The sequence below is a fragment of the Bos mutus genome, chromosome 12 (assembly GCF_027580195.1).
Source record: "Bos mutus isolate GX-2022 chromosome 12, NWIPB_WYAK_1.1, whole genome shotgun sequence".
Taxonomy (NCBI): domain Eukaryota; kingdom Metazoa; phylum Chordata; class Mammalia; order Artiodactyla; family Bovidae; genus Bos; species Bos mutus.
The window spans coordinates 18,907,246-18,931,874 of NC_091628.1; the positions used below are offsets into that span (position 1 = coordinate 18,907,246).

General features: G+C 38.6%; 1 protein-coding gene across 5 annotated transcripts in view; it reads right to left on the reverse strand.

The window, feature by feature from the left end:
- Positions 1-24,629, reverse strand: part of CAB39L (calcium binding protein 39 like) — a 120,342-nt gene that overhangs the window by 60,172 nt on the left and 35,541 nt on the right. For all 5 annotated transcript variants that reach the window (XM_070380337.1, XM_005904515.3, XM_070380336.1 and 2 more), the window contains 3 exons: positions 18,176-18,316; positions 14,397-14,561; positions 8,548-8,666 (listed from right to left, as the gene is read on the reverse strand). In XM_070380337.1, the coding sequence (XP_070236438.1) occupies positions 8,548-8,666; positions 14,397-14,561; positions 18,176-18,277 (386 nt within the window). In that variant the 5' untranslated portion in view covers positions 18,278-18,316. The remainder of the gene's footprint in view (positions 1-8,547; positions 8,667-14,396; positions 14,562-18,175; positions 18,317-24,629) is intronic.

Consider the following 24,629-nt stretch of genomic DNA (forward strand, 5'->3'; position numbering starts at 1 on the left):
GTGCAAGGGTCCAAGGAAAGAACCAGCAGCTTTGTAAGCCAAGGTCAATGTGGGAGGAAGCCTTTGCAGAGTTTAACGTACGCAATTAACACAGCTGATCAGATACTTTAAAAATGATCATTCTGGCTCCCTGTGGAGAATTCTGTAAAACAGGAAAGAATGGGCTGCAGAGCTAAAGGACAATCAGGGAGACTAGCTACTGAGGAGGAACAGCAGCCCAGCTAGAGACGATGGGGGCTTGGGTTGGGCACTGGTAGTAGAATAGAGGACTGTGGGTAGGTCATGGATATTGTTCAGAGGAAGAGTCAACAGAGCTTGTAGATATTGGGGTAGGTTGAGGAATAAATTTGGGCTGAGGGAAATTGAGGATTCAAGAATAACAAAAGAATATTTACATGAACTTCAGATTTGAGAATAAAACCTCTTTCCCACAATTTAGGCAACAGGCTACTTGGCAACTTCAAATTTATAATTATAGTAGGGAAAACAGCAAAGAAAGGTCTCTGAGAGAAGTCATTAAACCAGGGCGGTGTTTATTCATTTTGTCCCATTTTTATGTGGAATAATATTCCCAAATATCATCTGAATATTCCCTGAAAAACTCATGTTAACATTAAATGCTAATATATTCAGATAGGTACAATTCTTTGTAGAATATTAAAAAATGCCAAATTATAGTATTAGCAATTTCTCTTATCAGAAGAATTTGAAAATCAGCCTATTGGCATGCATGGAAGAGTTATAAGGTGGGTTTTATTAAAGATGTACCCCTTCATAAAGAGGGGTACATTTTCTGAAATGTGAAGGAGAAGAACAGTCATTTAGTAATAGAGCACTGAAGAAGTGATTAAAAAAAAAAAAAAGACTGTTGACCTAAAGAAAAAAACGTAAGGGGCACAAAATTAAAATCCTAAAATGACTTATTAGTAAGATATTTATGGACGTTCATAATTTTGCTTTAAACTTAACCTTTCAATTTCATCTCCCATCACCTCCCTTAATTCTGTGGGGTATGGCCTTCTCTCAACCTAGAATGCCCTGCTCCATAAGTTTTCACCTCTAAGATTCTCTCTCATTTTTCAAAACTTAGTTCAAATGCCACCTCCTCCTCGAAGTGTTTCCAATCACCTACCATTCAGAGTCACCCTCCCCGCCTTCAGACTCCTAAATAGCTTGTCTGTAATTCCACTTTAACACGTTTCTCATTCTTTAGTATGGCCCATTGCAATAAATGGTTATACGTTTGTTTCCTTTACCTCATCACAAACAGCTCAATTGCTAAGGATACGCTTTACTCATTGTGTTACTTTCTCTCCTCCTCTGTGCAAATCTCCATGGGGTATCTGTGTCTTACTGGTACCCGCCTCTGTCCTTACCCTAGTCTCCAGAGAGTGCTTAGCATAATGTCTTTCTCAAAGGTGTATAAAGAACTTAGTAAACTTCAAACTCTGATTCAACTTCTTAATACTAGGTCTCTAATGAGACACAAACTTTGGCTTACAGAAAAAACTGTATGACCTCTAGCCATTCTCATTTCTTAACTAATCAAATGGAAACTATAGAAAAAAAGTTTCTACTCGCAACTTTCGTGTATAATTAGTTCCTTTTTTTCCCCCTGTTTCATTAGGTGAAGTTTATCGGAACCATCTGTGATGCAGAGACTATTTATTCTTGAGAACCAAGAGAGTATTTTTCAAAATGCTACTCTGGGTCAGAACAGTGGTCATTCCATCCTAGTGGTTTGCGCCCAAGAGTGGAACGGTCATTCCTCTGAGCTGACAACTTCTTACAGTTAGGAATATACTGGGATATATAAAGAAATTTCCAATTCTCCTCAGTACCCTTTAAGGAACTTGTAATTCACATGTTTCAACCTGACTATCCTCCAGGATACTGACTTTTGATAGTTTATTGATTGCTCTATAAAGAAGTGCTCCATAAGTTAAGTACCTTAAGTTTCAAATCCCAAGAACATTAATATCCTTAGGTTTGGTTAAAGAATCAATATTTACCTCATCTATTTTATTCTACTTGTGGATAAGGGTCTCAAGGACAAGGACCATGACAAATCACTATGTTCTCCACAACAACTAACTAGTGGCAGGTTGCTGATAGAAGTTATTCCAATGAATGTAAACCATTATTTTATAGAACTGAACCATATCCTCCTTCTGATTTGCTGTTTAGATCATATGCACACACGCATGCTCAGTAGCTCAGACATATCCAATTCTTTGCAACCCCATGGACTGTAGCCCACCAGGCTCCTCTCTCCATGGAATTTTCCAGGCAAGAATACTGGAATGGGTTGCCATTTCCTACTCCAGGGGATCTTCCTGACCCAGGGATTGAACTCAAGTCTCCTGCATCTCCTGCATTGGCAGGCAGGTTCTTTACCACTGAGCTATCTGGGAAACCACACGGGAAGTCTGGACCGTATAGTTAACTGTGTCAGTGTGGAGAAGGCACACTATTTTATATGCATGCTTATTCAAATAATAGCACAGAAGATCTGTTTCAAATTTAATAAAAGCCAAAGTGTAAGAACACTTATCTCATCTGGTGGTGAGCAAAATTAATATTACACATAAAATGATTTGAACAAAGATCTTGTGCAAGAATATCTCAGTTTAAGAATGCAGATTATATTGTGTAAGGAGAAAAATGACTTTTGTTGCTCCTGATAGAAGAAACAAGGGCAGCCAGCGCTAGGAAAAACATCAAAAGCGAAAGTGGCCTTTTCCAGATGACCCCTGTCCGTTTGATATCGCTCCCACTAGTTTGTGAACATTTCCTTGCTCTCTGGCCATCCTGTACATTTCCTAACACAGACCTGGCATTAGCCGTTTCTACAAAGGACTCTTAGTTTTCTGAATGTTGAGCTTTAAGCCAACTTTTTCACACTCCTCTTTCATTTTCATCAAGAGGCTTTTTAGTTTCTCTTCACTTTCTGCCATAAGGGTGGTGTCATCTGCATATCTGAGGTTATTGATATTTCTCCCGGGAAATTGATGGGGAAAAAGTGGAAAACAGTGTCAGACTTTATTTTGGGGGGCTCCAAAATCACTGCAGATGGTGATTGCAGCCAGGAAATTAAAAGACACTTACTCCTTGGAAGGAAAGTTATGACCAACCTAGACAGCATATTGAAAAGCAGAGATATTACTTTGCCAACAAAGGTCTGTCTAGTCAAGGCTATGGTTTTTCCTGTGGTCATGTATGGATATGAGAGTTGGACTGTGAAGAAAGCTGAGTGCAGAAGAATTGATGCTTTTGAACTGTGGTGTTGGAGAAGACTCTTGAGAGTCCCTTGGACTGCAAGGAGATCCAACCAGTCCATCCTAAAGGAGACCAGTCCTGGGTGTTCATTGGAAGGACTGATACTGAGGCTGAAACTCCAGTACTTTGGCCACCTCATGAGAAGAGCTGACTCATTGGAAAAGACTCTGATGCTGGGAGGGATTGGGGGCAGGAGGAGAAGGGGATGACAGAGGATGAAATGATTGGATGGCATCACCGACTCAATGGACATGGGTTTGGGTGAACTCCGGGAGTTGGTGATGGACAGGGAGGCCTGGCGTGCTGCGATTCATGGGGTCGCAAAGAGTCGGACACGACTGAGAGACTGAACTGAACTGAACTGAACAAAGGACTCTGGCTCCTTTTAGTTAGAAATGGTTCTTAGAAACTACAATCTGAATGCTAGGGATACTCATTAACATTGGGTTGTTACTGCTTCTAGGCCTTTTCAGTGGACAGTGTTAGCTTGTTATTTTTAAAGTTAACAAATGTTTCTAGATTAGAAGCAAAACTTCTTGATTATATTGAGGAGGCCAAGTGTTTGCTGAAAGATACTTTATAAAACTTTTCCTAGTGTTTTTTATACATCTTATATATACTTAAAAATTGATGCTTGATTAAAAGTACAATTATATAAGATGTATGAAAACATACTAAGTCCACTAGTTCATAATGATACTAAAAAAAAAAAAATAAGGGAGGGGTGTTGGGAAGATAGAGGAAAAAAAACACAGCAAAATATCAATGGTTATGAAGGTTGGAACATGGGATTTCTTTCTTCTGTCTTTTGTATATGGTTGAAAAAAGTTTTGCAATAAAATTTTTAAAAATAAGATTATTAGGAGAAATTTATTATTTTAATATTGGACTTGAAACATCTTCCACTGGCAGTGGTTCCTTATGGATCACCAAGAGCAGTTTAGCAACCTCATTCTCAAATTCTCTCAGTATCCTGGAATGTCATTTGCATGGGGCAGGAGAAAAGTCTGTCTACAGTGAGAAAGTCCTTTTAAATAATCTTTTCATAAACTTTGGGCTCCAAATCCTTTTACCAAGTTTTGTATCCCATATCCAAATGATTCTCCTTGATAGACAAGAATCAACTTCTTTCTGTCTTACATTCTTTATGGTTCAACTTAGGTCCAATATAGCATGTTACTACCATATCCCTAAATAACATCATTATTTGATATATGAGTGCACCAGTAAAGTTATGTTCTAAGTTTTCGAGCAACTTTGCAAGACGTAATTCAGTAAAAATGCTGACCTTTATACCAAACGGCTAGCTAAACTGCAGGCATTTCAAGCTAACCTAGAAAATGGTGATGGGGAAAGTTGATTCAGGTGCAGTGATTCCATTTGAGGCTTCCTTTTTGTCTACTCTGTCCTCAGGGTCTTCTATAATTCCCTTTTCCTTCCTATCTGAAGGGCTTCAAATCTTTTTAAGGATATATTAATGGTTAAAATGGAATTTAGAATCAGGCCTGGACTGAAAAATTGACTGTCACTCAGTTGTATATATAACCTTGAGCAATAGCCTTACTCTAAGTTTAAATTTCCTCATCTGTAAAATGGTGAGGATAATACCTAGTCCTCAGAGTATTGATAGAAGGAGTAAATGAAACAGCATAAGTAAAGACACTGAATGTAGTACCTGGCACATAGCAAACATTCAATAAGTGGTGTCTATAAAGCAGGACGTGAAGGAATGAGTTTAAACTTTGGGTTACAAAATAAAGGAAGAATCATTATAATAGAGACAGTTGCCATCATCTGACTGCTATTCAGTGACAGCAACTACAGAAAGGAGATCCTCCAAACAAATAATTCCCACTCCAAGAATGCAGTTCGTGGAGCTGCACGTCTCCTTTCACATAATGACCTCACTGCGGAAGATACCGTTTTAAACCATCCACACCACTTCTCTTCCACATCAGCTGATGTGCTCTCCAACATATCTTAGGAGGACAACATATTTCAGCATTGTCAGGGGATCACTTATTTACAAGCTAACTCCATTTTATTTTTTCAAAGGAGATGAACTTAAAATAATTTATTTATTTTTGGCTGCACTGGGTCTTCATTGCTGTGCCTGGGTGTTCTCTAGCTGCGCCAAGCACGGGCTACTCTCTGCAGCGCTCAGGCTTCACGTTGCCGTGGCTTCTCCTGCTGTGGAGCACAGGCTCTAGGGCGTGCGGGCTCAGCAGCTGTGCCGCATGGACTTAGTCGCTCCATGGCATGTGGAATCTTTCTGGGCCAGGGATCGAACACGGAGGGATCCCTGCACTGGCAGACAGATTCCTGCCTGTACTGGCAGTTAATTTAATCTCTGGATTTAATTTAATCCAGAGATTAATTTAAGTACTTGACCACCAGGGAAGTCCTATAAACCAACTTCAAATGACTATTAATTTGTCTTCACTTGCTGAAACACAAATCTGATATTTTTCTCCCAAAACAATCCAATGGCTTCCCGTTTCCTATAGGATAATGTCAAATGCTTTAGGTTAACATTTTAGAATCTCCAGATGGGGGTACAAACTGATCATTTCAGCCTTTTCCACCAATGACCAGGTATGCAGATCATATCCCATTAAATCTTGAAGATCTACCTGAACTGAAAACGAACACTTCCCTTTACAGTATTATTCTGACACTTATGTATGGTCTTAATTATATTTGTTCAAAATTTTACTCAGTGTGAACTGCAGCTCTTAAGAGGGATAGTAATAATAATTTTTTAGACTAGCAGTTACCAAGTAGAGTACCATGTGCTCAGTGCTAAACTCTGCAGAAACTACCTCACTAAAAGACTCATAATGACCTACTGAAGTAGGTATTATTATTGTCTTCAGATTGCAGTGAGGAAATCAAGACTTAAGGAAGTTAGGTAACTTGCCCAAAGTCTTAGCAAGTAAATAGCAGAACCCTGTCTGGACACGAAAATCTCTCTGACAATGCATATAATGTAACATTATTTTGTGCAAAGGTAATATTATAAATTTTACTCTTACTTTACAGATAAGGAAACTGAGACTTGGTAGAAAGCTGCAGAGGCTTGCCCAAGGTCACAGAGATAAGTGCAAGAGACCAGAAAAAGGAATAATCAGAGAACAAAAAAGAGTTCTTATAAATTAAAAATAGGGTAGTTGAAAGGAAAGTTCAGTTGAGTTTATCTTCAATGGAAGATACAATTAAGAATATCTTCTGACTAGTGAGACAAAAAGACAAACAGAAAAGAGAAGAATTAAGAAATCAACCTCAGAGATTTTGCTTTGACTAACAGGAGGTCTAGAAAGTAAGGACAGAGAATATGGAAGGGAATACATTTTCAAAGAAACACTAAGGGGCAGAGACTGTAGGCTGTCTGCAGAATCCTTTCTCCTCTTCTTCCTGGGCGCTAACTACATTTCTCAGGTTCCCTTAAGAATTAAGAGGCCAAGTGACTAAGTGCTCTCAAATGGAATGTGAGTGGGAGTAATACAAGCCATTTCCAGGCCTGGCTCATAGATTCTCCCAAGTATATTTGCCTTCCTGTGGGCTGAACTGGCAATCAACAAAGTGATCTTAGGAAGCACTCTTTGAAGGAACCCCTGCTGACCTAGAACATCTGTTCTTCTCGATTATGTGAAAATACATTTATCTTGTAGTGGGGCCACTACATTGTGGGGTCTATTTCTTATAAAGCTTAAGGTTTCTTATACTTTTAAACTACCCTAATACATGATACAAGTATATTGCCCTTTCCAGAATTTAAAGACTTAATTCTCCAGTAAAAACAATATTTTGTACGGAAAAACAAAGTAATAGTACACTACATAGCTATAATAATATAAATGTGCCTTTTTAATGAAATAAAAAATTGTGATAAAGGATATTGGGAGGGTGAGGGGAAGGAAAATGGAGTAGTGATGGTGGTGGAAAAACAAAATTGTCACCTAGTCCATGAGAAATTTAACAGATATATTTTTCAAATGGACAAATCAAAACTTAGTAAAAGCTCCTAATTCATAATATAGAGGTAAATACCAGATGAACAAATAAAAAAGATCAAAGTGGTTGTCTTTGGTAAATGGGACTGAGGGATGGAGAAGGAAAAAGCAAAGAGCTGCTGTTTGTTGAGTCTGGTTATTTATTTGGCTGCACCGGGTCTTAGCTGCGGCATGTGGGATCTAGCTCCCTGACCAAGGATTGAATCTGGGCCCCCTGCATTGGGAAGGCGGAGTCTTAGCCACCAGATCACCAAGGAAGTCCCTATATCTGGTTTTTAAACTATGTGGCATGTATTATTTTGATACAATTAAATATTTTAAAATGCACAAGGACTTGGGAACTGAAAACAGATGAGATGGACTAGGTATGGAATAGCATGTGAAGTTCAAAATGGTAAAGTAGAAAGACAGAGAAGGGGAGACAAAAGACAAAAGGCTACTATCCCCAAGCCTTGCTGCATCCATATTTCTGATCCTAGGAGTTACAGTAGCCTCACAATGCCCAAGAAACCTTTGTAAATGAGCAAACATAAAAAAGTCATAATCGGGGATTTTATTACCTGACTAGACTTTAGGTTTTTGGCTGCCCTGTGGTGCCATATATGTACAGTGATATTTATTCTATCCCCACATGAAAGCATGTCACCTGAATAGAAGCTAACCATTGAAGGATATTGTATGTATGCATCCGTGTCTGTGTATATTTGTGTAATGAGGGGATTCAATTTTATGTAAAGAGGGTAAAGTGTGAATGTAAAAGTGTTAGCTGCTCAATTGTGTTCAACTCTTTGCAACCCAGTGGACTGTATCCCACCAGGTTTTTCTGTCCATGGAATTCTCCAGACAAGAATACTGGAGTGGGTAGCCATTCCCTTCTCCAGGGGATCTTCCCAACCTGGGGACTGAAGCTGGGTCTCTCGTAGGAAGATTCTTTACCATCTGAGCCACTAGTGAAGCAAAGAGGGTAAGTGGGCAGCCAGAAAGAGGGCGGATTGGGAAGTGTAAGCTATAATGTAACAGGTAGAGAAGACAGGAAAGTGGAGGAAAGAGGGGCAGTAGGTGGAAGGAATTTTACTTAGAAAGCATTTTGTTGCAGCCTGAACAATCACAGAGACATAGATTTGGAGGGCTGACTTCAAGCATAGCAAATATGAATCCAAAAGGGAATTGATCATATCTGAAATGATGCTAACGCTATCTACTTTTAACAACTTTTCCAGACTCAAACCTACTTTAAAGGAAAGCATCCACCTACCCTTTGAGGAGCATAAACAGGATGTGAGGATGAGCACTAATGTACTCCACGGTAGGAATCCGAGTGCCTATCTGTCTTCTCAGGATGTTGTTAAATATCTGGGTCACATCCTTTTTTCCCTGTTAAAGAAACAACCATTAAGTTGTATATTTTAAATGGGTGAATTGTATGGCATGTACATTATTTCAAAAGCTGTTTATATACAAACATACTCAGTCCATTTAATATGATATTTTCCCACCTGTGCATTCTTTGACTTCATCTGTCTAAAGATGGGTACAAAAATAAACAAACAACCAGAGTCAAGTCCAAATAAAATCAATGCCCTACACACATAGTAAGCATTTCAAATCATTAAATGCATGAAGTACAGTCAAAGCTTGTGTCTAAAGGCTTTATGATCTCTATTTTTACAGTAATAAAATCAAAGATTAAGGACCACTTTTTAATTAGGGTTGGGGAACAGAAAAAGGTCTTAAGGGGATAGAAAGTTTCAAAAACTTAGGACCATAAACTGGCTTATTGAGAAGCTGATTCTAGAGGGCTTTTTTTGCTTTTAGTTTTTTAATGTAGCAAGAAATAATCATTAGTGATTAATATCACAGTAGGAAGTTTTCTGCATTTTGGAGCTGCCTTCTAATTCAACCCGAACAGTTGACTGTATCCACCCTATTTCTGCAAGGCACACCTGCCTTTAAAATGAATGCATGGACTCTTAACATACAATACGTTTTCATCCTTTGATCTCTTATCACACTGTGTTTCAAAACGTCAAAGAGTCTAGGGCTGTGTCTTGAATACTGGCTAAACCTCAAAAACCATAGCTCTGAGTTTGATCCTGAGCCCATAAAGCAGAAAGCTTGCAATCTCAGCCATAACTCTTTTTTTTTTTTTGGAACTCATAAGAATATGCTGAAGTAATTTTTTTTTTTCTGTCAGCATCTTTAAGGCTTAAAGGATTAGACAAAAATTTATGGTTATAAAGTAATGAGTTTTCTTTTTAAACAACTGTAACCCAAAGGTCTGTCTTCTAATGAGCCCTTACTCACATCACAGCAGGGTCTTCCAGTACTTTGCTCAGCCCATTGCACTACTTTCCTCCTGGTTTCTGAAGAAGGAAGTGGGTTTGTCACACAGATTGCTGAGTTAGTCTCTGCTATGGCACCCCACTCCAGTACTCTTGCCTGGAAAACCCCATGGACAGAAGAGCCTGGTGGGCTGCAGTCCATGGGGTCGCACAGAGTCGGACACAACCGAAACGACTTAGCAGCAGCAGCAGCTCAATCTAAACCAACGCCTCGGGCCACCAGCACTGCGGTCAGCTCTGGATTTCAAACCCCTGCTCCTAGCTCCTCTCAACCCTTGTCCATTGTCTTGCCTTCTACAACCAGTTATTTCCTCAACTAGCTGTTTTATATATGGTTTATCCCAAGTGTAGAAAACCACCTCTTCTCCTTCATTCAACATATTATTAGTACATACTTCCTTTATCAAGGGTTTAAGGGTAATTACAGCGCACTGCAGAAACAACTTCCAATTGAACCCCACATATCACTATTATTAAAGATTCCTCAGCATTTCTGCTTATCTTTTTCCTTAAGCCCCTTCCTCTGTCATGGTTCTGGAGCCTTCAATTGCCCTTACTCTATACCCTTTTCCTATCTCCTATTTCCTTCTACTATCAAAGTTAGCCAATGAGAGGACATTTCTCAAATTTCTGTTATTTTACTCTGCAAAAGGAATCTAAGCTCTTTTCTTTCAGTCTTTTCCTTTCAAACACTGCCTGGAGACCTCACTTTTCACAGTGAATAAAAAAGCCCATGTAGGTGTCTTCTAAACAAAAGGTCTGTTTTTCTCTGTAAGCAATGCTCCGTCTTTTTAGGCTATCTGGCAAAAGCTGCAGCCCATCCCTAAAGAAATAATTTTCCTTTCCTGTTATAAAAATACACCAAAGATTTTACAGTCGAAGAGATGCAGGTTCGATCCCTGGGTGGGAAGATTCCCTGGAGAAGGGCATGGCGACCCACCCCAGTATTCTTGCCTGGAGAATCCCATGGACAGAGGAGGCTACAGTCCATGGGGTCGCACAGAGTAAGACATGATTGAAGTGACTTAACATGCAAAACGCACTTTTTAATGTGGATACTTTAAGCATGAGAAGAAAAGTTGCTGCCTGCAGGCTGATCTTTAACACTTCTAGTCCATAGAAATGGACAGTACATTTCTGCAAGTAGTCTAATAATGCTCGTAATGGTGCATTCTTTCTGAAAATACTGTATGTAATCGGTGGAATGCTTAAAACTAAACTGTTTTCAACTTTAACTGCTTTTCATTCATTCATTCAACCAAGAAGCATTTATAAGTATTTATTTTCTGTGGGCTTGATTGAGGAGGACGGCTTCACCTACTGAATATCACATTCATTTATAACTATGTTCTAGGTGACAACTGAATGAACAAAGTCAAGAGCTGTCTGGTTAACTACACCTCAATAACGCTGGGAAAAAAAAAAAAAAAAACTGCCTGCAATTATCACTACAGCAAGCCTTTGTAATGATAGTATTGAGTCACCAGGGAAAATTATTACATCTAGTACATCATTTTGGAGGACAGGCACGTCTACAATGCATTTTATAAAGAAAATGTAAAGTAAGCCACAAAAATACTACTTATCTACTTATCTCTCTCCATTTGAAGAGTTAACTTAATCTTCAGCTACATGGAAAATTCAAATATTCAGAAAGATAAATATTTTTCCCCAAGGATTTTGGAGAGTAAAATTTTACTCTACTTGATAATGTAGAAGTCCATTTTTAGGCAACTTAATGACTTAATTCCCAAATAATTTTGAAGTAAACTTTCTTACTGTTCCTCTTTTGTTACCTAAGTCAATGCAACACAAAGATGTGAAACATACCAAGTTTTTCTTTGGTGTACTCCCATCTCCTCAATTCTTGGCCAGCGCTTTGAGCCTGTCTATTCTGTGGTTGCTCAAGGCTTCACAAGGTCACCGGACCCGACAATATTTCACCCTTGACTCAGTCTTCAAAACATAACCAACCTTGGTCATAGTCCTTCCAGCATCCCACTGCAGATTAGGTTAATCTCATACACTAACTCAAGCTAAATTAATGATGATAATAGCTTAATACACTGCTGCTTTCAGGGAAACACACAAAACAATAGATTTACAGAAATCTAACACCATCTTCCAAGAGCAGGGGAGTTTCCCATTTATGGTCACTCACCAACCAAGTTTAAAACTAAAATAATAAACAAAGAAACAGACATCAAGGGTTATAACAAAAATAAACCAGATTATATTTAACTTAAGTTTGAGAAGGAGAGAAGATGAGAATATACTATTTGGTATCTATATATTTGCATATACATTTAAGTGTTCTTCCGTAACACATATATGTATATATATTTTACTTAGTTTAATATTTAAAAACAATGCTGTAAGTTGATATTATTCCTATTTTATAGATGGTAAAGTTTAGTCTCAAAGAGGTTATGTTGCTAACTACCAAATGGCAGAGCAGGGACTCCATACATAAACAATTCTAAATCTAAGTCAAGGGTTTTCCCACTATGCACAGCTCCTACAAATGTCCATAATACCTCATTTTAAACTAAATTAAGGAAACATGAAAGTATATAAACACAAAGATAAAACTACACTTTAATTCCATTAAGTCTGGTTTAAAAAAGGAAATGAGGAGGGGCTTCCTAGGCGGTCTAGTGGCTAAAACTCCACACTCCCAATGCACAGGGCCCTTGTTTGATCCCTGGTCAGGGAACTAGATCCCACATGCTGCAACTAAGACCCAGTGCAGCCAAAATAAATAACCAAACAAAATATTTTTAAAAAGGGAAATAGGGAGTAAGATGGGGAGGAAGAAAGACAAGACAAGCTAGAGGGAAAACTAAGAAAGGAGATAATTGAGCAGAAAATGTCAAAGTTAGAGAAACAGATAAGGCAGGGAAGGAAGAAAAAGACACGTTTCTCCCATCCAAGTATTAACCAGGCCCAACCCTGCTTAGCTTTGGAGATCAGACAAGATTGGGCACGTTCAGAGTGGTATGGCCATAGACAAGACAGAGGTTTCTAAAAGGGAGGCTGAATTGAAATCTGGGCCCTGGGGGGCCCTCAGACAGTCTTGTTTCTAGTCAAACACACAGAGCAGTCTTGCCCTGCATTCCTCCTCCTCAGCTCTGCTGCTGCTGCTGCTGCTAAGTCGCTTCAGTTGTGTCCGACTCTGTGCGACCCCATAGACGGCGGCTCCCACGTCCCTGGGATTCTCCAGGCAAGAACACTGGAGTGGGTTGCCATTTCTCCAATGCATGAAAGTGAAAAGTCAAAGTGAAGTCGCTCAGTCGTGTCCGACTCTTAGCGACCCCATGGACTGCAGTCTACCAGGCTGCTCCATCCATGGGATTTTCCAGGCAAGAGTACTGGAGTGGGGTGCCATTGCCTTCTCCGCTCCTCAGCTCTAGTTGGCCAAAATTGTCTTCCATCTAAGCCATCCAGAGAACCGTGAGCTAGTATTTCCACACATCCCCAGAGCCCCGACCTTATCTTGGTCCATCACTGTAATGAGTCTCCTTTTACTTCCTCGGTGACAAAACTAAAGCAATTTACTTCAGAAATCTCCATTCTCTTCTATCTCTGAGAATTAATGGAGATCCAAGCGCTTACCTGACAGTATCTAAAGCCTGATAGTAGTAGCAAAACAACAATCAAATCAAAACCAAGATTTCCATCATGAAATGTGTCTTACAACCACACATTTCATTGAGAAACCACTGTTCTAAGTTAGACATACCATAGATAATAAAATGCTTACACACATTCACCCCTTATGTTTCTAGATTATTGTTTTACATATTATTTCAGTAATTAGGTATAACTGCTTTCAAAAAATGAGAGAAATATCCTATATTAGTAGCATTAAAAAAATTCTTAAATCGTTGGTATAAATGTTTTAATTAAAGAAACAGGCCTGGGAGATACTACATTTGAATCTCAGCTTAGGCGCTTAGTGACCAAGTGACTTTGGGGAAATTAATATCTTTAAACTTTAGAGTCTTCATCTATAAATCAAGGCTAATAATATAGTACTGATCATATACAGGTTGCTTTAAGAATAAAATGAGAGACTTCCCTCGTGGTCAGTGGCTAAGACTCCATGTTCCCAATGCAGGGGGTCTGGGTTCAATACCTGGTCAGGGTTTGATCCCTGGTCAGGGAACTAGATCCCACATGCCCTAATTAAACCTGGCAAGCCAAATAAATAAATATTTTTTAAAACTTAAAAAGAAAAGAATTAAGCTAGAAGAGAGCTTAAAAACTGTACAACATTCAGTAAGCACTCAAGTTATCTTTTATTATTATTGACCATTAACTTCACTACTTAGCTGCATAAAACTTAACTATGGTATACCTTTTGCTTTTTTTAAAAAAAAAGATTAAGGTGATTTTAGAAGTTTTAGTGGAGAAAATGGGATTTTAAATAATATATAAATAGTAATAATTTGGCCATGTGATGCAAACAGCCAACTCATTGGAAAAGACCCTGAAAGACTGAAGGCAAAAGGAAAAGAGGGCAGCAGGATGGGATGGTTGGATGGCATCGCCAAGTCCGTGGATGTGAACTTGGGCAAACTCCAGCAGAAAGTGAGGGCCAGGGAGGCCTGGGATGCTGTAGTCCATGGGGTCATAAAGAGTCGGACACAACTTAGCAACTGAACAACAACAACAGTAACAAAAAATGACAGTCAAATATTGGTAGTCATGTGTATAAAAATTGAAAAGCACAACTGTCATCCTTTGGCAGATGGTGTACCTCAAAGTCTATCAGCTGTAGGTCGGCTATGAGTGTCACCAGCAGCCCGGTGTTGTAGAGCTCCTGTGAGAGCTGGGCCACAGCTTCCACTGGGGGCTCCTTGTCACTCGTCCCACACAGAATTTCTTTCATTGCTTGCAGTGATTTTGACACTTCTTCTGAAGCCTAGGGACCAAAATATACGCTAATAGTTAAGAGTGAAAAAAAAAAATTTCAGGCTACAAATAAACAAAAACCACTTCTTGAGCCCTGCTTATTTACTTTTAAAATTCTGTATAATTATTATTTTTTATTGACTGAATGATAACTGTTTTACAGTGTTGCGTGAGCTCTTCTGTACAATATATCCCCTCCCTCCTGAACCTCCCTTCTACCCGCCAACACCCCGCCAACCCCATTCCCTCACTGCCCTCCAGGGCATCACAGAGCACTCAGCTGAGCCCCCTGTGCGATACAGCAGCTTCCCACTGGTTACCTATTTTCTGCTTATTTGTGATTAAAGAACTCAATACAGTTACAAACAAACAAAAGCCATGTAGTAGGCACTGTTTTTGTTTTTTTTGAAAATATTACTGAAATTAATTTATAAAAGAGAGATCTTTAGTATTTCTACTTGGTTAATATAATTGAAATGATCTTTCTTTAAATCATATTCATAGTGAACTCTGCTAGTAATAAATTATAAATTTAACTCTTGAAAATTAAATTCAATCCATGTTGAAGACTTATCAGTAGCAAGTAGTCTTATTTAAAGCTTTTGTTAATGATTTTCAACAAATCCCTATGATTCTTATTTTTTAAATGGAATAGGTACAAAATCATATATTGTCAAAACCCATAACCTTTGTCAATCCACTGATCCCTCACACATAACCATGATCACTTTGTTATCTATGAAACTTAAAAAAAAAAAGCAAAAAATCTCACTACATTATAAAGAAAAATACGAGAGGGACTTCCCTGGTGGTCCAGTGGCTAGTACTCCACCCTCCAATGCAGGGGGCCCTCCCACATGCTGAAACTGAGTTCACTTGCCACAACTAAAAACTCCATGTGCTGCAACTAAGATTCAGTGCAGCCAAACTAATTAATTAGAAGAAGAATAGGAGAACCTACAGAGAAGAAAGTATATCAGTGAGTAGGGCCTGGGGAGGGAAGAATGAGGTGCTGAACATATTCTGAAATTAGATGGTGGTGATGGGTACACAACCTTCTGAATAAACTAATAACCACTGAATTGCACACTTTAAAATGGTAGATTGTGTAGTATCTTAATTATACTAAGAAATTATAGCAAAAAAATTTAAAAAACAGGTAAGCAAAACAAACAGGCAAATTAGTTAACACTTTGCTGAATATTTTAAAGTAGGTATAGTTTTAGTACTTTCAAGTATTGTACTCTAATCATTATAATTAAAGAAGGAAATAGAATAAGGCAAAAATAATTAAAAAAACTACCTCATAGTAGTTGTTAATTAAAAAATTAATTTCCAGATACATTTCATGATATGACTGAAGAAATCCTTAATTTATTAAAGGTAAGAAGTTTTCTTAAATTGTGATATATACCTATAGAAGATTACTTTAAACATATATAGAGTTTAGAATAATTATAAAGCAAACACTTGTGTGGCCAAAACAGAGGTCAAAAAAGAGAACATTTTTAGCATCCCAGAAGCCACCTTGAATGCCCTCTTTTCAGTCTAGAAGTAAATCCTTCTATGTCTTTGATGACAATCACTTATTTACCTTTCTTTACAGGTTATTTTAAAATCTATGTTTGTTTCCCAAAACAACATAGCTGAGTTCTGCTGACTTGGAATAGCACCTGTACCCTCTTATGATTTGTTTCTTTCACTCAGCACTGTATTTGTAAGGCTCATTCTTCCTGCTCTATGTCGCAGCACTTCTTTAAATTCACTGTTGTATAGTATTCTATTGATAGCTGGACTGCAACTTCTCAGTTTCACTGTTGATGGACATCGAGGTGTTTCCACTGATGGGTTACTATGAACAACAATGCTAGGAACAATCTTGACAATGCATCCTGGTGCACATGTGCAAGAACATCTCTAGAGTTTACACTGGGAGGGAACCGAAGGGTCTTAGAGCGTGCATGCAGTCGGTGCGGGGGTGCAGGTGTGATCAATCGTGTCCGACTCTTTGCGACCCCATAGACTGCAGCCCGCCAGGCTCCTCTGTCCATGGGGATCTTCCAGGCAAGAATGCTGGAGTCGGTTGCCATTTCCTCCTCCAGAGGATCTTCCCCACCCAGAGGTCAAACTGCATCTCCTGTGTCTCTTGCATTGCAGGTGGATTCTTTACCGATGAGACCCCAGGGAAGCCCCAGTCACTTTAGAGACAAACTGAGTATGTTGGACTCAATGTCCCTTTGAGGGAATATCTAAGATACTAAAAAGACCTTCCTATAAGGAAGTGCTGCCCAGTAGGACTTTAAAACAATATTAAAAGGAGGCTGCACTGGGTATTCCTGGCAGTCCAGTGGTTATCACTCCATGCTTCCAGTGCAAGGTTCAATCCCTGGTTGGGGAACTAAGATTCCACATGACGCTGTGGTGTGGCCGAAAAGAGAAAAAAGGCAGCATCGTAGTAGAAACTGTCAGATGATCTTTAAACACAAACTTTTTACTCTTCATGTATAACATTATACACAGTGTAAGTATTAACAGTATAACCCGTTAGATGTTTAACTGTAAAACCCTTTAGATGTTTTTTTTTTTTCATTCTGAATTTTTTCCTTCTAGTTTTATTGAAATATAATTGACATAAAGTCCTGTAAGTTTCAGGTGTACAGCATAATGATTTGACTTACATATATCATGAAATATTTATCACAATAAGTTTTTCCATCACTGCATACAGATACAAAATTAAAGAAACAGAGGAGAAAAAAATTTTTTTCCTTGTGATGAGAACTCAGGATTCTCTTAACAACTTCCATATATAACATACAGCAGTGTTAATCACATTTATCATGCTGCACCTTATATTTCTAGTACTTTCTTACCTTTCAACCGGAAGATTGACTACATCTAATTCCTTCTGCCCAACACCCCTGCCTCTGGTGACCACAAATCTGATCTCTTTTTCTGAGTTTGTTTGTTCATATATTTTTGAAGTATAATTGACCTGTAACACTATGTCAGTTTCTGTTACACAACATAGTGATTCTACATTTCTATACATTTCTAAAATATGTAAGTCTAGTTATGATCTGTGGCCATACAAAGACACTACTTGGTTATTGACTATATTCTCGACACTCTCCTACCCACGCAACTGGAAGTCTGTACCTCTTAATCTCCCTCACCAGTTCCTTCCCCCAACCCCAACCCCACCTCCCCTCTGACAATAACTGTTTCTCCTTAATATTGTTTTTTTAGATTCCACATATAAGTGAAACTGCACAGTGTTTGTCTTTCTCTGACTTATTTCACTTAGCATAGTGAACCTCTAGGTCTATCCAAGTTGTTGCAAATGGCAAGATGTCCTTTCCTTTTTATGACTGAGTAATATTCTGTTACTCCTTAACTCTAGAGGATCCAAGGTTGGTCTGAGGCTCTAGAAAATGAATGAAGAGTTCAAGACAACATATTCAATAATTATCAATGACATAAGACCTGAAACCAATTTAAATGTATTCACAAAGACCCTGAGAGTGCATTGCAGACCATGTTTAGGATTCTTCATTAAGCTTTTACATTGGCTTGTGGTCTATTCATGTATTTTAATAATAACATTATTGTTTTAGCTCATACCTTATCTGTCTTTTTGTCTTGCTTTTCCAAAATGGCCAAGTTGTCTCTCAGAATTTTCACGATTTCTGCTGGATTTTTGTGTGATTTACTAAACAGAGGCATTTTTTCATCTATAGAAATCTCTTCATGCAATATAGAACGCTAAAAACAAGTAAACAACAAAAATTATGATTTTAATTCTTAATATGATTAAATTGTTATACCAAAATGTCATATTTCCAACAAATTCAGTAATATGGAACATTAAAATCGATCAATCTAAAACAATTTTTAAGTTTCATGCCAAATTTAAGTTAGTGTAAAATATTTCAAGAAAGATATTTTTAAAGGTTTACCTAAAAGTTTTTACTCAGAGTTTAATATTTTTCTTATAAGAGAAATTAAAGATTTATGCAAGAATAGGAAAAGGAGTATTCTTAGAGAATAAGCTGATACTTAAAACTAGATATTTTGACTAAAGAGAGTGAGGAATATGGTGATATTAATGATGATAAAATAGAACATGTAAAACAAAAGTCAGACTAAGATAAACAAGCTCTGGTAAAGCAATATTTTAAAACATTCCACTCAATAGCAATAACAAAATTACAATGTAAAATTATTTAGAATCTGTTTATTTTTATTTTTTTTACTCTTCAAATATTCAGCTGGCCATACTCACTGATGAAATGAGGATTACCATGATGGCTGGGAGTGGGGAGGTGAGGAGGAGGGGAAAAGAAAAATCAGTTCTTCTTTTTGAGAACATTTATTTGCATAGAGCAGAAAAAGCCAAATATAGCTATTATCACCTTGTTTATACTAAAAATGTGCTAGGGAAAAAGATCTAAATTAAAGGCTCCAGTTAAGAGAAACATATTCATTTGCTCTACATGAATTAGCAAAAATATGTCAAACATTACAGAAATATGATGTAATTAATCAAAAGCTGCCATTAACCAGTGATCCAGAGGTAACAACTGTTATCAGCTTTTATACATACTCCTCCTTAACTTTTCTCTCTATATCTAAAAATATATTTTTAAAACCAAATTATAAGAGTACTAAAAACAGTATTTTTCGGGCTATAGTATTTTTTTAGGCTTTCCCTAATGGAAGAAAGCAAAGAGAAACTAAAGAACCTCTTGGTGAAAGAGGAGAGTGAAAATGTTGGCTTAAAACTCAACATTCAAAAAACTAAGATCACGGCATCTGGGCCTATCACCTCATGGCAAATAGATGGGGAAGCAATGGAAACAGTGACAGACATTATTTTCCTGGGCTCCAAAATCACTGCAGACGGTGACTGCAGCCATGAAATTAAAAGATGCTTGCTCCTTGGAAGAAAAGCTATGACAAATCTAGACAGTATATTAAAAAGCAGAGTTACCACGTTGCTGACAAAGGTCTGTCTAGTCAAAGCTATGGTTTTCCAGTAGTCATGTATGGATGTGACAGCTGGACCATAAAGAAGGCTGAGCACCAAAGAATGATGCTTTTGAACTCTAGTGTTGGAGAAAACTCTTGAGAGTCCCTTGGACTGCAAGGAAATCAAACCAGTCAATCCTATAGGAAATCAGCCTTGAATATTCATTGGAAAGACAGATGCTGAAACTGAAGCTCCAATACTTTGGCCACCTGATGCGAAGAGCCAACTCACTGGAAAAGACCCTGATGCTGGGCAAGATTGAGGGAAGGAGGAGAAGGGGACAACAGAGGATGAGATGGTTGGATGGCATTACCAACTCAGAGGACATGAATTTGAGCAAACTCAGGAGATAGTGAAGGACAGGAAAGCCTGGCGTGCTGCAGTCCATGGGTCACAAAGAGTCCGACACAACTGAGCGACTGAACAACAACAACAACATCCATTATACAGACATACAATTACTAGGAGTATTTGGTAATTTCTTATTAAATTTTATTTTACCAATACCTCTATAGAAAGACTTCTGGGTTAACTCCATTTTTCCTCATATTTTTCTTATTAACAATAATGCAATTAATCAATGAAGAATATTACACACAAATATATAACAGCAACTGACAGCAATACTCTAACCAGTTACGGATCCAGCATAACCTTGGTTACGGTTCTAAATACTACACCCCCTAGATTCCTACTTCCCAAATCTGCTTCCCTAGGATTTCTGTCAAATCTCTGAGTTACCTGAATCCTTCCAAAAATTTTCTTCAGTATTTGTTGTTTGTGATCAAGAATTATAACGCTGGCATTCAACGTATCTGCTAAACAAACATGAAGTATTTAAATCCTAATCTAGTTCTGACTTGGTAACTGATCCACTATGATTCAGAAGTTATCATGCTTGTTTACATGTCATTTAAGTTTTTAATAAGTGTTTTTTTAAACTAACTGTGAATTCACCTTGTCATAACATTTAACTCATATTTTTTCTATCTCACTCACAAAGATATCAGGACAAATGTTGCCAAAGGCTCTGAGAAAGCCCACATACATATTGTTAGTACCAAGTAAGTTACCTTATTTTATTTTTTAATACATCCCCATGACTTACTTCAGAGAAGGCAATGGCACCCCACTCCAGTACTCTTGCCTGGAAAATCCCATGGACGGAGGAGCCTGGTGGGCTGCAGTCCATGGGGTCACTAAGAGTCGGACACAACTGAGCGACTTCACTTTCACTTTTCACTTTCATGCACTGGAGAAGGAAATGGCAACCCACTCCAGTGTTCTTGCCTGGAGAATCCCAGGGACGGGGGAGCCTGGTGGGCTGCCGTCTGTGGGGTCGCACAGAGTCGGACACGACTGAAGCGACTTAGCAGCAGCAGCATGACTTCCTTAGTTTATGACTGAAAGTTGGTACCTTTTGACCCCCTTCCACCATTTCATCCACACCCCACCCTCTGCCTCTGGCAACCACCAATCCATTCTGTGTATCTATAAGCTTGGCTTCTGTTTCTTAGTTTTTTAGATTCCACATATAAGTGAGATCATATGGTATTTGTCTTTTTCTGATTTACTTCACTTAGCATAATACCCTCAAAGTTCCATCCTTGTTGTCACAAATGGCAAGATTTCATTCTTTTATGGCTGAATAATACTGTTCTATACACACACACACCTCACACACACAGAGCATGTCTTTATCCATTCATCCATAGATGGGCACTGAGGTTGTTTCCATTATCTTGGCTATTGTAAATAATGTTGCAATAAAGATGCACAGTTCTTTATGAATTGGTGTTTCCATTTTCTTCAGATAAGTACCCAGAAGTTGAATTGCTATACCATATGGTCAGTCTATTTTTAATTTTTTGAGGAACCTTTATATTGTAAGGTTGATTCATAAAGAAAGATAGAGCATCATATTTTCAAATTAGATAGGCCAAATACAGTGAGCTCTTGCTTATTCATCACTGGCCCACACCCATTCTGAGTATAATTCTTAGTATCTATCAAGGCCAAAGATAAAGGGTGTAAGGGGGAGTTCTGAAAATGGTGCCTCCCTGGGATAACGTGGTACTAGTAATTTTTCCATAAATTCTACCTCAGAGTTTCTAGAACATGCATTATATTTCAGCAACACAAGAAGCCGGAGCAAGAGAAGATGCCATGTTAGGTCCAACAGACAGACACTGCCCAGACGAATGCCCCCATCTGGGGCACTGAAAATCAACTTGCCCTCCAGGTTAGTGGTGACACTGAGCCACGCAGCAACACAAATGCCAGATGACCGACACGGGCCCTGCTGTACTTTTCCCATTTACAAAGTAAGTAAACAGAATAAACAACAAACAACACAGGTTCTGTTTTTTTTTTTTTTAAAGCAGTACAAGAAAAGGGGGTAAGTGTCCTGTGGACTCCAATTGGAAAGATTACTTCCAGAATTCATTCTCTGTAGGAGACAGAACAGAGATAACTGGGGGTGGGGAGGTAGGAACGGAAAGGACCTAGACAGAAAGAGAGGAGAACTGGTCAAGATAAAAGAGCAACACATAATACACACACACGTGTAGAGACACCCGCAGACGTAGCACGGCAATCCAGATCTGCGCAGGGCAGGAGTGACCCCACAGAACATCGACTGAGGACAACTGAAAGGTACACAATTAGTCCATATCTATTTAGTCAAAAGATATTTACTGAGTTCCTGTAAGGTTCGAGGCCTTGCACTACTAAATGCAAGAGTTAGTAAGCCTCAGAGTGTTCTCGATGTAGTGGGAGACAGCCACACAGAGGGTTTGGCCAGAACACCAGAAAAGCTCAAACTAAAATGATGGAGATAAGGTACTCGTGTGTGTGTGTGTGTGTGTGTGTGTGTGTGTGTGTGTGTGTAGTGTATCCTGCATTGGAAAAACCTGAATGAACATTTTGGCCAACCCAGTATTATAGAAATATGGAGAAGATACAGTGTTATATCCCATAAAAACACGTATTATGACAATGAAAAGAGGCAGAGGAAGCCAACAAGTGCAAAAGGAACTGAAACATGGAGTAGAAGCAACAAAGATAGAACAGCTTAAGTAGAAAAGAGATCTAAATGTGATCACTGAAAGGGTTTTTCTAGCTGAGACTAATAATGAGACCCCAAACTCACTGTGCTGCAGCGTGCTGCCGACCATGGGGTTGCAAAGAGTCGGACATGACTGAGCGACTGAACAACATCAACAAAACTCAGTGTGGCTTTCAGAAGAAACCAACACTTTTCTCTTAAAGCTCATTCCTACAAAATGACTAACAACAAAAAGGATCAAAATTAAATTGTCTTTGGACTTTCATAAAATTACATGTCATGAAGCCACGGAGAGAATCTAGAGTCCTGAAAGGAAAGTCTATAACCACATAATTAAATCTCTGGCCAACATATTTATGTGCAAATAGGCTGTGTACACTTTGTAAAATTTTTACCAAAAGTTGAGATGGAGTCAAACCCACAAAAGCTCAACAAAACCAGAAATAGTTCTTGAAAGGGAGCCTTGGTGTGGGAGGGTGAGAATCTACAATTCATTCATGTGGGAATAAAAAGAAATAAGTCAAAAAGGAAATTGCCTCAAAAATCTCAAAGAAAAAGAAGAATGGAAATAACAATGAAATTAGAAATAACTGAATCAGAAAAGGAAAAGAAAATCTCTGGTACTTTGGGTACCTGTTTTTTTCTGGTAATAGACCTTTCTGCTCTCCTTCCCACCCCACCTCACACACACCACCCACCTACTCTAGCAAGAGGGTGAGAACATGACTCAGGCAGGGCCGAGTATCTCTTCCACTGCCCTGGCTCTAGCAGTTGGCTCACAAACGGATTGAGACACCACCAAGCTAATCAAAATATGCTTCAACTCGGCTTTTCCCCCTAGGTGTTTTAATTTAGTTTAAATAAAATATTTGGGGCATCTAGAAGAAGAAATAGAGAACAATGTAACAAGTTCCTGTGTATTTACCACCCAGCTCAAAAATTAAAACAACCCAAGCTACCACCTTGGTAGCTTCAGTTCTCCGATCCCATTCACCTCTGGCTCATACTGTATCTATTTATCATGTACCCTAGCTATACATACTTTCACACTTTTACTAATATTACAGATAATATGTGATATTGTTGTGTGTGCTTTGAAGCATTATAGAAATGGTACTACAAGTCAGTTTCTTTCCCCCACCAACATTATGTTTATGAGATTTGTGTATTGATACAAATCTCACATTTATCTTACATGCTACAGAGCATCCCATTGGCTTCCCAGGTGGCGCTAGTGGTAAAAAAAAAAAAAAAAAAAAAAAAAAAAAACCTGTCTCCCAGTGTAGGAGATGCAAGAGATGCAGGTTTGATCCTTGGGTCAGTAAGATCCCCTTGAGAAGGGCATGGCAACCCACTCTATTATTCTTGCCTGGAGAATCCCATGGACAGAGGAGCCTGGCAGTTCATAGGGTCACAAAGAGCTGGACACAACTGAAGTGACTTAGCATGCACTTATGACTATATCACAATTTGGGTTTCCCTGGTGGCTCAGTTGGTAAAGAATCTGTCTGCAATGTGGGAGATCTGGGTTCCATCCCTTGGTTGGGAAGATCCCCCAGAGAAGGGAACAGCTACCCACTCCAGTATTCTGGCCTAGAGAATTCCCTGGACTATGGGGTCGCAAAGAGTCACACACAACTGAGCGAATTTCACTCACTCTCTGAGATCTAATTGTTTTCAATTGTTTATTTTTTTTTCAATTGTTTATTTTTTTAAATTTTTATCTATTTACTTGGCTGCTCCAGGTCTTAGATGAGGCCTGGGGGATGTTTAGCTGCGGCATGTGGGATCTAGTTTACCAACCAGGGATTGAACCCGGGCCCCTGTCTTGGGAGCAAGGAATTTTGGCCACTGGATCACCAGGAAACTCCCTCACCTTTTAAAATAGTGACATATAGTAAAAAATGCACTTTATATTGTGACTCAGAGCAAAGGAGTATATAAATGGTTGTATAATTGTCTCATGAAACAATACCTGA